Source organism: Drosophila suzukii, chromosome 3 (genome assembly GCF_043229965.1).
Source record: "Drosophila suzukii chromosome 3, CBGP_Dsuzu_IsoJpt1.0, whole genome shotgun sequence".
Taxonomy (NCBI): domain Eukaryota; kingdom Metazoa; phylum Arthropoda; class Insecta; order Diptera; family Drosophilidae; genus Drosophila; species Drosophila suzukii.
The window spans coordinates 82,803,176-82,818,969 of NC_092082.1; the positions used below are offsets into that span (position 1 = coordinate 82,803,176).

General features: G+C 39.7%; 1 protein-coding gene across 2 annotated transcripts in view; it reads right to left on the reverse strand.

Annotated features, from left to right (window-relative positions):
- Nucleotides 1-15,794, reverse strand: part of nAChRalpha1 (nicotinic acetylcholine receptor alpha1) — a 61,112-nt gene that overhangs the window by 5,502 nt on the left and 39,816 nt on the right. For both annotated transcript variants that reach the window (XM_065865795.2, XM_065865796.2), the window contains 5 exons: nt 11,262-11,306; nt 8,830-8,939; nt 2,788-2,968; nt 383-843; nt 11-222 (listed from right to left, as the gene is read on the reverse strand). In XM_065865795.2, the coding sequence (XP_065721867.1) occupies nt 11-222; nt 383-843; nt 2,788-2,968; nt 8,830-8,939; nt 11,262-11,306 (1,009 nt within the window). The remainder of the gene's footprint in view (nt 1-10; nt 223-382; nt 844-2,787; nt 2,969-8,829; nt 8,940-11,261; nt 11,307-15,794) is intronic.

Here is a 15,794-nt window from a genome sequence, read left to right on the forward strand (position 1 = left end):
TAGTTCCTACCTGGAATGCCGTAGTCGCCGCTAAAACGCTTCGAGTCGTAGTTGACAAACTTGTCCACATCCGGCGGCAGGTGATAGACATCGGTGAGCACCTCGGGCGGCTGATCCTCCTCGGGCTCCTCCTTCTTGGGCCGCTCGATGCAGAGCAGCTTGGGCAGGATCTGGATGAAGAGGCGCTGCACCCACGGTGCCATGCGATGCGTGACAGGTGATCTGGAAGGGGGTTTTCAGAGGTTTTCATTGTGGTTGGAATGGGTTTGGAAGGGGTTGGGAAGGGGTTTGGAAGGGGTTTTTCAATGGGGTTGGAAGGGGTTTGGAAGGGGTTTTGGAAGGATTAACATTTATACAAAGTACTATAGCTGTCACAACCCACCTGAAGTTCACATTGAGCACAGCGATGGTGACAACTACGGAAAGCGTGACCAGCATCATGGTGAAGAGCAGATACTTTCCCAGCAGCGGCACCGTCAGCGAGGTGGGCGGAATGATCTCGGCCAGCAGCAAGAAGAACACAGTGAGCGACAGCAGGATGCTGATGCAGAGCGAGATCTTCTCGCCGGAGTCGCTGGGCAGGTAGAAGACCAGAACCGAGAGGAACGAGATGCCCACGCAGGGGATGATCAGGTTCACAGTGTAGAAGAGCGTCTTCCGTCGCAGAGTGAGGTTAAACACGATGTCCAGATAGGGCTCCTCGCAGCAGCTGTAGAACTTCTCGTTCCGCACCGCCGGCACCCGCATGATATCCCACTCCACTGATATATAGTAATCCTGCAGGTCGATGCCCACCTCTATGTTATCCGAGTCGGCAGTCTGCTTCAAATGCCTCAAGTCAACCTGTAAAATGATATTAAATATTTTAAAAAATATTTCCTATATAGTATAAATTACATTTTCAATAACTTTTATCTGATTACATTGTTCTAAGAGTGGGATAATCAATATAGAGGACCAGCTGCTGCTTTTGAAACTGGAAACTTGCTGATTTATGCCCGGCAACTTTGGCAACTGCTGCACCTGTTCGCCTCGACACGAACCCAGGCCAATCATACATCTATTTATGTTGATTTGTTGGCCCATTTCCCCAGACGCCCCCTACCCTTTTCCATTTTCCCCAAGTGCCGGTTACGGCTTCCCCTTGCCGGTGGCGAAAATCAAAGGTGATGGAAAAACGTACTTTCTGACAAATTTTTGACAATCGTCAATTGCACGGAGAATTGTTTGGCTGGGAAAGGGGAGGGGTGAATGGTTCGGTTCCTATTCCTGTTCCGGATCCTAACTCAGCGACAGATGGCAGCAATCGAGATAGGTTCGGCTCACGTGCGTCCCGAAACGCAAATGACATTTACGCTTGTAACCTTTATTTCATTTCCATTTGGCTTGATTTGTCATTTGTTGTCTGTTGCTCATTTATCAATGGGTGGTTTTTTTTAGTAGCATGTCTTATGTTTCTTTGTTGATTTAAATTGTAATGCCCTTTTTACTTCACAAAGTGTATTGATATTTAATTTCGTACCCAATCAAGTTTTGGGATTTATAAACCCCTTAAACAGCTGAAACAGTCGTCATTAATACCTCGTCCTAAATTTGCGCTGACTTTGTAAAATACCCAAAAAACGATCCAGAAATTCCACAACCCATACGAATCGTAAGGAAGTCGAAAGTCAATGAAGCATGCCCGAAATTTGTGATGCGTAAAAGGGAGGAAAACGAAAATTTATATGTAGAATAATGTGCTGTCATTTTTCGATTTCACCCCCCCCACATCCAATTTTTCTTTTTTATTGTTGTTGCCCATAATGAACACAATAACAATGGGAAAGAGGCGCCATATAGCAGCGCAACAGTTGTGTTTTGTTCTCGAAACAATTTACCAATACACTGTAAATAAGTATGATAGTTAAGTTGGGAAATTTATAAAAAGTAATTTATTTTATTGGTTTTTTGAGATTTTTAAGGATATATTTCAAAATTCTAATGACGATAATATCCTAAAAGTTTTTTATTCTGACATAATTTGCTTTAAAAAGATTTTATTTTAAGGACTTATCTTATCTTATCCTATAGTCATTTTATAGATTTTTCGATTCATGAACTTTCTTTAATACTTTTTAATAGTTTTAAAAGCTTTGAAACTTCGTATTTCTGTTCCCCTGGTTTCTTGTTTTCCCTGCCTATTTAACAAAGCCAGCGCAAAAAGTTTTCCAAAAGGCGTGGGCGTGGGAGTGGGCGTGGCTGGTTCATTAAACGCAGCTGGCAGCTGTTATCTCACGAACACAAGCACACACGCATGTGCATGGGAAATGGAAAATGGGGACTCCACTTGATTTATCACATGACAGCAAGTGAAACGTGTCAAGTGTACGAAAAAACAAAGTAAACATTAACGGCAGATTCCAAATGAAAAGCGCTCACACACATATTTAACCATGAAAATCCACCCGAGAGAATCGCATATAAAAAACGTTCGATTCCATTATTTTAACATGTTTAAATAGTCGTTTAACAGTGGGTTGTCCTCAACCACCCGTCAGTTTTATTTTTTATTTTTTGGTTTGTTAAAATTAATGTTTTTTTAATCGAGTCAGAGTAACGTTTGATTAGCACTCCGTCAGATAGAATCGAACCCGGGTGCCAAGTCTCGTTCTGGTTTTTATTTTTCTTCGATTTTGATTGATGGGCTGGGGCATAATCTGTTGGCGGCCAGAGTTACCAGCTGTTGCCGGGCCTCCATTTAGAGGATGGATTCTGGGTCACCCCCTCACATTCCCCCATACTCACCATATAACCGTCGTAGGTCCAGGAGCCGAACTTCATGAAACATGTCTGCTCATCGAAGGGAAAGTATTCGACATCAATTTCGCAAAAGGATTTGTAAATGGCGGGCGGTTTCCACACCACTTTGCCCGTGTGATGAAGAATTGCTTTTGTCATTATTGTCACTTCATAGTTGCCATCGGCGCTGCAAGGAAAAAGATGGTATAACATATTTTATTTCCTTGTTTTTGCAGTGATTTGATATATTAAATTGATATTTTGGGGCATATGAAATATATCATTGTGGGAAGACCAAATAACTCTGTCATGTAATGACCTTAGTATCTAGTAGGATAACTAATTATTACTTTAATTTCACAGGCTTCACTAAATGTGTTTGCCTCGGGCTTTTACATTTGCCGTATTTTTATATTCTTCCTTCTCCCCCCACAAAAAGGTTCCTCCACTTTGGATCGACGGAAAGTGCCGAACAAATTAAAAATACATTTTAGCTTCTAATTACGAATTCATTTTAGACTAGAAAAACTGCGGCTAATGCTGGTTTGGTTCGGTTTGGGCACTGATTCCTCTGGGAAGGGCCGTGCCACGCCTCCATATCTGGTATATGGCATAGGGTCCATTAGCAGCAAGGTCCTTCTCGGCTCCTCTGGCCATTGCCACTGGCCAGAGAGACGTACACTAAATCCAAATCCAAAAGCAAAGCATTTTAAAATGTTATTACAACAACAGCAGTGGCAGTGGCTGTGGCACTGGCAACCATTAATGGCTAAAAACCATTTAAAATGGCTGTCGGCACTGCACACACACACTTACAGAGAGGCTCAAGGGAGCGAGATGGAGATAAAAAACAGAAGGGGAGGGAGTCTCGGCCAACAGAGAAAGAAAATCAACAAAGAGAACAAAAGTTTATAACCGAAGCCGAAAAAAAGCCAAAACCACGCCTGGGGGTCACCGCAATTGCAGCCATTATCTTAACGGTGATTCACACACAGAGCAGGAGACAACCGCACACAGATACACACAGTTACACACGTATATGTATGCGATTATAGAGAAGCCGGACAACGCGGCGTATGAGTGTCATCGCTGTGGTCCTGGCAGTTATCCTGGCCAAGCCGACGGCGCCTGCCGCGTCTATCAGCGCGTTAATCTCAGCGCCGCACAGCGAGCGCCATCTTTGTATCTCTGCTCTCTGGGCCCAGTCAAAGTTTGCAGGCCAGAAATCGAAGCGGTGCACAGTGGGTCAGATAGTGATTGAGAGTGATCAAAAATAAAGTGTGAAACTACCTTGAAAAGGATTGGAATTATGCAGTTTGAACTGACAGGAAGTGGCCTTAAAATATTTTGTGAACCAATTTCTCTCTATTTTAAAATATGTCTAAATGAACACTATCTTAATTTGAAATTTTTTAAAAGGGATTTTAACTAAGCTGTTTAGAAGAAAGAAAGGGTTTTTCATTTAACTATTACTTTTAGTCTTTTTCAAAATATTTATTTGATCAAAAATAATGTAAATTATAAAAAATTTAAGAAATATCAACGGAAAAAAGTAAAGTTTCTACTAAATATATCAATTAAAAAAGTGAATGAGACCTTTTTTACTATTATGTTCAAACAGCAACATTTACTACATCTCCTAAAAAGAAGTAGGAATCTAATTGTTATATATTTAATTTCAAGCTTTTAGCCTTAAATATAAATAGACTCATACACGCATAACAGACTGTATTACCCAACAAGTTAAAAAGGGTACTTTTCTTAGCAAGAAACAAACCAGTTTATAATAAATCAACTAATTTATACTATTTAGAAGTGATTTCTTTAGCATTGGCAGAGTTTTAAGATTTTCACTTAAACTACATAAGTAAGTGGAATAAATTGTTGACGACAGTGGGCTCCACTGTACCGTAACGGAATCAAGGGAGTTGGCAACCCGCTGGCGGGCAAGAAAAACTTTTTGCTGACTTTGTTGCCGCTGCTCCCGATTCCCTGGCCATGTCCTTCTGATCCCCCACCGCCACCCTTAAAACCCCCCACCCAGCACACCCCCATCGCCTTTGTCTTCCTTGTACTGAACCCATCCCCCCTCGTCCCGCTCGTATTTCTCCACGCCATTTTTATTTTTATAAATCTAATGAAAGATAATGAAATTTTATTTCGTTTCTTTTGATTTCAACGCAGTTGTCGTCAGCTTTCATGCTAAAAACTAAAAGCCAACAGCAGTTGAAAAAGAATCATAGATAGGGAATGGTTGGTTGGATGGAGGTTGGGTTATAGAAGGTTATATAGGAAAGGATCTCGGAGGAGGAGGACCAGCCAGACGACCAGCTCGCAACATACAATAATAGAATTAAAGTGGCTGTGGCTCCTGTTCCTGATTCCACTGTGGGTGTGGCCCTTGGTCGAAAGCAAGGGCCTCGCAAAAGTTCAGCTGATAATAAAGTTGTCAACAACATTCATTTAATTAAAGAAAACAAAGCCAAAGCAGAGCACTTTGGGAATAGCAGGGCCAAATGTGGCTAACGGGCGGTCCAAAACGGGTGGAATGGGGTTCTAATGCCCAGCCAGAGATTTATGGCATTCTGCTAATATGGCATCTCAAAATGGTAATGCGTTTTGCCCATGACTGAGTGGGTGTGCGGGTGTGGGTGTGTGTGTGTGCGGGCTTAGTGGGATTATTTTTCCTGCCAAATAGGGCATATGGGTGAGGCCCTAAATCTGTTTTAAACGCGGTGGCCAGAACCATTTCCGCACAGAAAATAAAACTTAATTTGATCATTTATACGACACTTTTTCGAAAGGGAGTGTTCTTTAAATGCAAAGTGTCTTAATATTTAATAGTTGGACGTAATCAAATGGTAAAATGGTAAAAGGTTAGTTAGTCCTACAAAAAATCATAAACGATATCTAAGATTCCACTAAAGTATTCGCACTGAATTTTAGAGCAAATAAAGTAAATTAACTAAATTAAAGTTATAAGTTATAAAATTATAACAAAAGGAAATTTACATCAAATACTTTAAATTCAGGGTGAGTACTCTGTGATTCTTCTTGTATATTAAAAAAATAAAAACATATGTTACCCAAGAAAAGATGAACGAAATAAAATAGTATCTTTAAGTAACCAAAATTCAAGAACATATTCGGATAGCAATTCGGAACTTAAGTCTATAACTTTTCCTCTCCATGTAGACAAACGGTAATTATTGGATATTTGAGTGTACTTGTATATATATAAAAATCTCAATCTAAAAGAAGGATGAACAGAACGAAATAGTATCTATAAGTAACTAAAATTCAAGAACCTATTCAGATAGCAATACCGAACTGAATTCACTAAATTTTCCTCTCCATGTAGACAAACAGTAATTATTGGATACCCCCAAATAAACTCATATGCGGAATGTGTGGAATGCCGGCTAACCAGCATAATAACCAGTCGCATAAACCACTAAGTGCGGCCGGAGTAAGCTCGGTTATGGGGCCAAACCCGAAGCTGGGGTCTTGAGTCAGTCGAGTGCGATTTTAATTTCTTGGATCAACATGAAAATTAATTGCTGGAATTAAGCGGCTTTCACAAATACAAACAGTGGGGCAATCAGGCCAAGGGTGTTCTTTTGGGTGGTGTTTGGTGAGAAGGCAGCCAATTCTGGAGGCTTCTCTAGTTTATTTTGTCACGTCTGCATGTGCCTTTGATGAGGTATACAGGTAATTATGCCAGGGCTCCCTGAAGCCCATTCAAGCTGAGGGCCAAAACAAAATGCAAGGGATAATTGCAATTAAAAAATTAACAAAATGTTGCCAGCCAAAAATGTTGCAATGCGCGTTGGCTTGGCTAAAAACATGACCAAATGCCTGGCCGCGAGCAATAAATAACAACTTTTGACGCTTGTTTTGAATTCTTTTGTGGGCCAGAATGTGTGTGTGTGGCCCTGAGTGCGTGTGTGTTTTTGGTCCGAATGCCGCACGCACGCAGGTATTTGTGGTGTGTGTGTGTGTGTGTGCACAAATACGAGCACAAATTTGGGCCATTTACAAAGCCTGGCCAACTATTTATTTCGCTGCCATTGCGCGTTTAGCAGACAATTAAACATTTTTCATTGCATACAAATGGGGATGCGCGAAAAGGGGATTCCCCGCTTGCTGCGCAGCACAGAAAGTTGCATCGTAAAATAGATTGCCATCGTCCTTGTTTTTTTTTTGTTCCAAGTGTGTGAGTGTGACAATAAACGCGCTTTGCCTCCTCCGGCGACTGCTGCACATGTATTTGCATTTAAAATTACAGAGCTACCTCTTTTTTCACTTGGCGCTTAATTTGTGCATAAATTTTCATGCCTGCTTGTTTGTTCCAAGGCTCCGAATGTAAACAATTCAAACTGAGAGCCAGTATATTGATATTGACGTTGGACTTACGTTTATTATCCTTGCGGCAACATTAAAAGACGACAAGATAAATATTCGACTATCATTCATTTAATTTTTATGAATTTCACCCCAGATTTCCACCGAGATTCAACGCTTGGAATGCCATAAAAACCGGCAGTAAGCCGTAAGCCGTAAGCCATCACCTTAACTTGGCCACTAAATTAAATGGACTTTGCCCGTGGTGTTGGCCATTTCGATTGGCATTTGGGAGAAACGAAAACACAAGGCACAATTAAGTGCGACAAAGGACACTTCAAGTTCAATTTTATGCGGCAACAAAGGGAAGAGGGAGTGCCAATGGCATGGCTTCATTATGGAGCGTACAAATTATTTGCAGTTTAAAAAACGTCTCAACGACCAAAGCCGGCCATATAACACCCATGGCGTTCGAGTAACACCCGCTTCCCAGTTTCTATAGTTACAATGCCTTTGTCGTTGGCTGGCAAATGAAATTTAAGCTTTTTCCAGGCAATAAATTACGACTTTTTATGACACTGCCAACGAAACACCCCGAAAGTATGCTATGCGTATAGTTGACTCAGACTGGAAACCAGACTCAGACTCAGCTTTTAGCCAAGTTGGTAGTAGAGCAAAAGTGTATGTACTCCCTTTCCCCCCCATCCACACACATAAAGGACCCATAAAGCGCGTAAGCCGATCTGCCGCAGCAACAACATCCTCGGCAGCCAGCAGCCAAGATATCCTGACCGATGTCCTGGGCAAATGCTCTTCGAGCTGCTTGGCAAATGGACAAAGTCAAGTGTCCAGGCAACCAAACCGAAGGCAACACAGTGGGCTGAAAGTCCTTAAAAGGATTTGCGAAACAAAAAGGAATCAATGACTTGATGGAATTATTCAATTGAATTACCCTTATATGAAATGAAATATTGCATACAAATGAAGGGATTTCTATTCAAATATTAAATTCTATCAGTAATATCTAAATTTAGTATTAAATTAAAGGTTGTATATATTTCATAAAAGTTAAGATCGTTATATCCTAATATAATAATACTTCATTACCCCATAGATGGATATTTTCTATGTACAACCCGGCAATAACTTTATAGAACTGTATAAAACTTTAACATATATCATTAACTTGCTCTCTTTTCTTTTACTTATTTTAATTAGTTAAGTAAATTGAGGGTGGCCGGACTTAATTTTAATTTCTGGACATGTTCCATGGTTTCGGTATCTCTAAATACATTTCGATGCTTGTCCCCTAATTGGCTTCACTCCAACAAATTATAATAATTACACCAAGTCAACGAAAACGTTCAATTTGAGAGCGGTGGAATCGGAACTCTGGACTAGACCCCGAAAGGCCCAACCCCAGAACACTTAGTAAGCCTCCAGGGAAACCCGAAAAGCAACCGCAGCGCTCAAGTTACATTGAAATAAAAATACGTTAATCATCGCCTGATAAATGGCCGACTAAGGCAGCAGCCATACAGCTTGGCTTTGATTTATACCGCCGCCCATTCGGGGCAATTATGCAAATGGCCAAGAGGCTTCAGGCCAGGGACTCGGATTTCCAAAAAGGAGCCCGGTTAGCTACAATTGCCCGCAGGCAAATCTTTAGTCGATGAGCTTGGCGAAAATTAGTTTGGCACTTACTTGTTATAGAGCACAATATCCGGCAGCCATATATGCTCGGAGGGTACGTGCAACGTGTCCACGCCACCGTAGTCATCCGGATTCCATTTCAATTTATAGTCATTCCATTCCTGAAATTGCAAAATGCAAAATGCACAAATGTAAATTGGTAAATGATACAACAACAGAAGATGCAACTATGGAAATGGCAATTATTTATGCTCGATTGCCATGAATAATAGAAAAATAAACGTATGTGTAGTAGGAGTAAAAATGTTAGAAAATATGCGCACATTCAGTTGAGGCCATTCAGTTCGCTATTTATAAATATTTTATACTGCGGTTCGGGGCGTTTAACTCGCGTATTGCTGCTATTTCAATTTCATTAATTATGCATTAATTTATTGGTCGCTAAGCTGTTGGCATTAAATTACATTTTCATAATGCAATTGTACTTCAATGTTTGGGTTCTATGTTTAAGCAGAGAGTATTATTCGATGGCGGGGCATATGGGTTTGCTGTTTTCCATGATATCTAAGAAATCCAAAAGAACTATTTAATATTTTCAAATCATTTTAGAGACTAGTTCTATTTTTTGTAAATTATAATATCTAATATCTGCATTTTGAAGTCTATAAATATATTGTGCCTTAGTATAAGGTATCATTGATTCCATTCTCCTTTTAGCCAGCATCGGATTTCTTTTTTATTGCTTATACGCATAACTGTAATTATGTTGATTGCCACTTTCCATATATTATATATATAAAATATATGTATTTATACGGCCACGCCAAGTGGGAGCCATCACACTGGGGATTACGAGAGTTGATATTGGTTTGAGGTTTCATGGTGGCCAATGGCCAATGGCCAACAGAACAGGCTCGCTTTCGTGCTGACCAAGCATGAAATTTCCCGATAATTGCAAATATAATTGCCGAGTGGGATTCCAAACCGTTTTAATATTGATCCGACTTACACACGAAATCGGGTTTCAATTGTGATTACATGAATTTCAGCAATTATGTGATGTGGCAAAAAATAAGCAATGTTCATCTTACATAAAATTAAGGACCCTGGGAACCCTAATTAAACTCTGTTATTTTTGCTGAAAAATCCGCTGTCCTGATATAAGCACCGAAATATAATCCCCATTTAATTGCGGTTGCCCATCTCCTTAAATGCAAGTGCATGTGCCAAATGTGTTGGCCAAATACACGAAAGCTTTTATGGGGCTACGTGCGCAAGCGTTTGCGGCCTTATTGACAGACTGCCGCCTGTTTATGGGCGTGGCATACCACTAAACCAAATGCGAAAACAAACACCGAGCAATACTATATATGAGGGTCTGGTTCTGGAAACCCGCTTTCAACTGACAATTCAGTACAGATTAATTGAATTTATATGTTGTAGACAGCACGAGGATCAAACAATGACTATAAAATAATTGTTTTGAAGTAATACAAATATTTTAAAGACTCTTCAATAATATTTTCTTAGTTTTACAAAAATCCTTTCAAAATATTATTTAAGTTCCTGCTACAGTTTACTTATCCCTCATATATGGGAATTTTTTTTGAAATAATAAAAATATTTTAAGGAACCTTCAATTATAGTTTCTCAGTGTTAAAAAAAATCTTTTAAAATATTATTTTAGTTCCTGCTTATGTTTAATTTTCCCCCATTTTTGGGAATTTATATTCGGGAACACGATATGCCATGCCTTCCCCTCATAATGAGTTCTAATATGTACATTTGCATTGGGCTAAAACAAATACAGATGCACACAATTGCAAATTGCTCGGCAAATGCATAATTTATATATCATTTTGAATTCCGCTTTTGTTATTGTTTTCGGTTTTAGTGAATTGTCAAACCAAATACTTTGGATAAGCTGCTAGCACTATTGACTGCAATTTGTGTGCGAGGAATTTGCTGTGCATGTTTTATGCAAACCGGAAAACTTTAAAGCCCCTCTTTGTTCGTCCCCTCCAAAAACGCGTGAGTGTTTAAAAGCAGCTGGGATAAAAGTCGGATTTGGGACCAATTGATATTCCTCTTGTGCGGTTTTTTTACAATTTGTTTTTGCCCAACTGCTGGCCGCCGCATTAGTGAAAAGTCAATGGACATGTAGATTGGCAAGCGGACAGGAACTGGAAGTGGAAGTGGGAATGGTCCTGGGATCCTGGCGGTCCTGCTGGTCCTGGTTTTCGCAGGGAAATGGAGCCAGGCCACTTGGCCAAGTTAGAAGTTTGGCATAATGCGAGCGTGTCGAAATTGGCTGGCACAAATTATTTTGCATTCGACTTCAGCGAGGCATGCAAATGGCAAATTCATGTTCTTCGAAAGCCAAATCACAGTTGAGCAAACCCAAACTGAATTACTCAAATATATGCATGTTCTGTGCACAGTTGTGTTTTATATCTCTATAGTATATTTTACGACAAACTTACCTGCTCCACCCAGACATTGGTTGTCATAATTTGATTCTTCAGATTCTGCAAATAAACGGGGACAAAGGCAAAGAGATTTGTTAGAGTCGAATGTTAACAAGAGTTTCATTAATTTAACGCTGACAGTTTCCACTTGTGCCGAATCGAGAGGGAGTGGATTCTGTGACAGCTCCTCAATTGAGTGGCAGAGACCATCAAATAGGAATCGTTGCGCCGGGAAAATGTTGTTTTAGTGAACTCAACTTGGGCTCCCCTGGAAGCTCTACTCCTCCTCAACTTCCACTGCTGATGCAGCTCTTATAGCTTAACAAATCTATTTTAAAGTGCTCGAGAAAAAAGGAAGACTAGGGGTGAAATAAACTGGGGCGAGTGGAGTCGCTTTCGAGATGTCCTCAAGTGAGCTGCAGTCTTCCATAACCATTGAGTTTTAATCAATTTATGTGCTACAGGATATCATCTCCCCCTCTCTTTAGGTTATAGCACCGGTTTAACAACAGCTAAAACTTTTCTGATGTTTAAGTAACCATTACGGTTAGCCGAAAGTCGAAAAAAACGTTGTAACTATTAGGGGAAAGTCCCCTACTTTGACATTAACCCATGCACCCAAATTAGTTTAAAAAATCGAACATAAAAATGGATTAAAATGTTGACCCTCTTTAAAAAGAAAGATTTTTATGTAGAGCTTAAGAGAATTCAACCACAAATTCATAGAGATATCCCACGTCTAAATCTGGATCTAAATACACAAGTTATGGAATCTGGAAGTGCAGTTTTGGGTTCCAATTCTGAAAGCCATTGGAAAAACGGAAAAATCGAATATGAAAATGGGTTAAAATCTTGACCATCCTTAAACAGAAAGATTTGAATGTAGAATATAAGAGAATTCAACCACGAATTCATAGAGGTATGTCACGTCAAAATCGGGATACAAATACTCAAGTTATGGAATCTGGAAGTGCAGTTTTGGGTTCCAATTCTGAAAGCCATTGGAAAAACGGAAAAATCGAACATGAAAATGGGTTAAAATTGTGACCATCTTTAAACAGAAAGATTTGAATGTAGAATATAAGAGAATTCAACCACGAATTCAAAGAGGTATGTCACGTCCAAATCGGGATACAAATACTCAAGTTATGGAATCTGGAAGTGCAGTTTTGGGTTCCAATTCTGAAAGCCATTGGAAAAACGGAAAAATCGAACATGAAAATGGGTTAAAATTTTGACCATCTTCAAGCCGAAAGATTTGAATGTAGAATATAAGAGAATTTAACCACGAATTCAAAGAGGTATGCCACGTCCAAATCGGGATACAAATACTCAAGTTATGGAATCTGGAAGTGCAGTTTTGGGTTCCAATTCTGAAAGCCATTGGAAAAACGGAAAAATCGAATATGAAAATGGGTTAAAATCTTGACCATCCTTATACAGAAAGATTTGAATGTAGAATATAAGAGAATTCAACCACGAATTCATAGAGGTATGTCACGTCAAAATCGTGATACAAATACCCAAGTTATGGAATTTGAAAGTGCAGTTTTGGGTTCCAATTCTGAAAGCCATTGGAAAAACGGAAAAATCGAACATGAAAATGGGTTAAAATTGTGACCCTTATGTAAAAGTAAAATTTTGATGTAGAATATAAGAGAATCCCACCCCAAATTCATAAAGGTATCCCATGTCTAAATCGGGATCCAGTTACCTAAGTTATGAAACTTAGAAGTGTAGTTTTGGATTCTAATACTGAAGGCCATAGGAAATACGGAAAAATCGAACATGGAAATGGGTTAAAAATGTGACCCTCTTTTAAAAGTAATATTTTGATGTAGATTATAAGGGAATTCCACCACATATTCATAGATGTATCCCACGTCCAAATCGGGATCCAATTGCCCAAGTTATGATACTTAAAAGTGCAATTTTGGGATCCAATACTGAAAGCCATTGGAAATACCGAAAAATCGAACATGAAAATGGGTTAAAAATGTGACCCTCTTTTAAAAGTAATATTTTTATGTAGATTCCACCACAAATTCATATAGGTATCCCACGTTAAAATCGGGATCCAATTACCCAAGTTATGATACTTAGAAGTGCAATTTTAGGATCCAATACTGAAAGCCATTGAAAATGCCGAATGCATTTAAATTTTAAAACAACATAAATCTGTATTTTATATTTATTTTAAAAGAAATTCATTAAGTTAACCCATCCTTGCAGATCAGAAAAAATATCTGCTGCCCTCTTTTTGAGATTTTTTCAAGTGGTTTGTTCATTTTGTAATGCCTAGACTCTCATGTTGCTTAGCTCCTATAGAAGATAATTATAATCCGTTGGGAATTTTTATATCTCCTAATTTGTTTCCCCTTCCTTATTTATTTGCTCGCCAGGCCAAACTCATTAAATGCGGGGGAAGCTCAATAGAAAAAATTAGAAAACGATAAAACTGCGGAATAAATCACTTAAGCGTTGAAAAATGTAATTAACGACAGAATGATAATGATGCGCCGTAACGCGTTTTTCGCATTTCTTTCCTGCCGCAGAGTTAGGAGCTGGGATCTGCGGATAAGGATGGGGAAACCTCAGGGACCGCGGCAATATGTCGAGGCACGCAGTGTTAATAGATTTTTCCAGCCACGCAACCAGGGGACAAAGGGACCGACTCCCGGATCCTGGTTCCCTACCAGTAATCACCCGCTCAGAGGGCTCTTAGCCCCTTAGCCCTTCTGCGGACCCAGGCAGCGGCACTTCGTGGAAAGGTCATTAGGCGAGGGCGCCGCGGAAAACCGGCAATAAAACGACAAAGCCAAGAACCAGGCACAATGACAACGAAGGCGATGAGTGCGGCATAAGGAAGAGATAAAATGTGCGGCATCACAGGAGCGGGAAATCCAAAGGATATGGACGGAGGCGTCAGAGGGGCATCCTTTATGCTTTATGTGGGGCATCCGTTGCAACCAGTGGCAAAAGCGGAACACGCAAAAAAAAGTGCTACTACTGGATGACAATTAAATATTATAAATTTAAATGTATTTTAAAAATTAGGAGAATTTAAAAAATTTAAACTAGTTTCTAATATAGAACTAAAATGTTTTTGAACTTCAAGAAAAGGATATCATACAAAAAAGTTAAAGTACTATTTTCCTAATCAGAGATCTCAACTCTATTGGACAACCAAACACTTGCAATTACTCCAAAACTAATTTAAACATAGTAAATATATTTAAATTTAAATAAAATTCATAATTTTATTTCAGTGTAGCAGACGCATCAGCACAGTGGTTGTGTCCGCAGCTTAACTCATAAGAAATTGAGAAATTTGCAATCAGGATGCACAGGACTTGCACAGTAGACGCCTCGGGCAGTTCGCACCTCCAAAGGACTGTGGACTGTAATTGGTGTTGCTTTTGTCGTTGTTGCACGTCTCGCTTATTCGCACTTAGGCGGGTGGAGGAGGATTTGCATTGGGGGGGATCACCCTGCACAGGATGCAGGATATACAGCATTTAAATTGCTTAAGCCAAGTGCTTTAAGCAGTCGTCCTGCAGCAGGATTTGCATCCTCAGCGGGTGTGTCTCTCTGTGTACTTTCTCTGTGTGTGTGTGTGTGACAGTTTTTGCCCACTCCGGGGGATACCCAGAGGTCCTGGGCAGGAAGAGGATGGCCCGGTGTGCCCATGACTTGCCTGACTGGGCTTGTTTACAATTTAAATCGAATTTCCTGTGTGCTGTAAATAAACTTGGCAAAAGGCATTCCACTCGGCCTGCAAAAAGTGTCCTGTGACCACAGCAGCAGGAGCCGCATTTGAAAGGCGGTGTAAGCTGAATAAGCAGTAAATTAATTTCCGAAAATATCATGAAATACGGTTTGATTTCAAGAGACTCTCTACTAATTCCGACAATTAGCAGGGGGGACTTTGCAATGATTGCTTTTGGTAATGGAAATTTTGGGGAGATATTTTATTGAAAGGTCAGCTTGGTTTCATTTACAATTTGTACCTATAAATGGGTTACAAAATTAAAATAAATTTATATTGCTTTCAATGGCATTTTAAGATATTTTTGATAGTACTCGAAACTAAGCTTTAATTACCCTACTTCAAGTTGTATTTCCCGACTTAACATGATGTGGAAAACGTATCCTTGAATGAGCTACTCCTTTTTTCGCAACATATAACTTGATTATTAGAAGTGCTCATAAGGCATGGTCAATTAAATTGCATTTCTAGACTTTGAGCAAAGCCTTTGTGACCCATTCCTACAATCCTACATAGTATGTGAAAAGTTAATTTTCTCTCGATTGTCACGGTGGCTCACAAAAGGCTTTAGAGTGCCCGGTTGAAAAGAGCCAATTTCGGTCTCTGTTTCAATTTCCCCCCAATAATATGGGAAATTTATGGGCAACATGCAATTAACTGGCTCGAAAATGTGCAACATTTGCCATTTGAATGCGTTTGGGTGGCAAAATGTAAGCCGGTTCTTACAGGGCAAACAATGTTGCTGTGATGGGCCAGCCGGAATTGCCTTTCTCAGGATG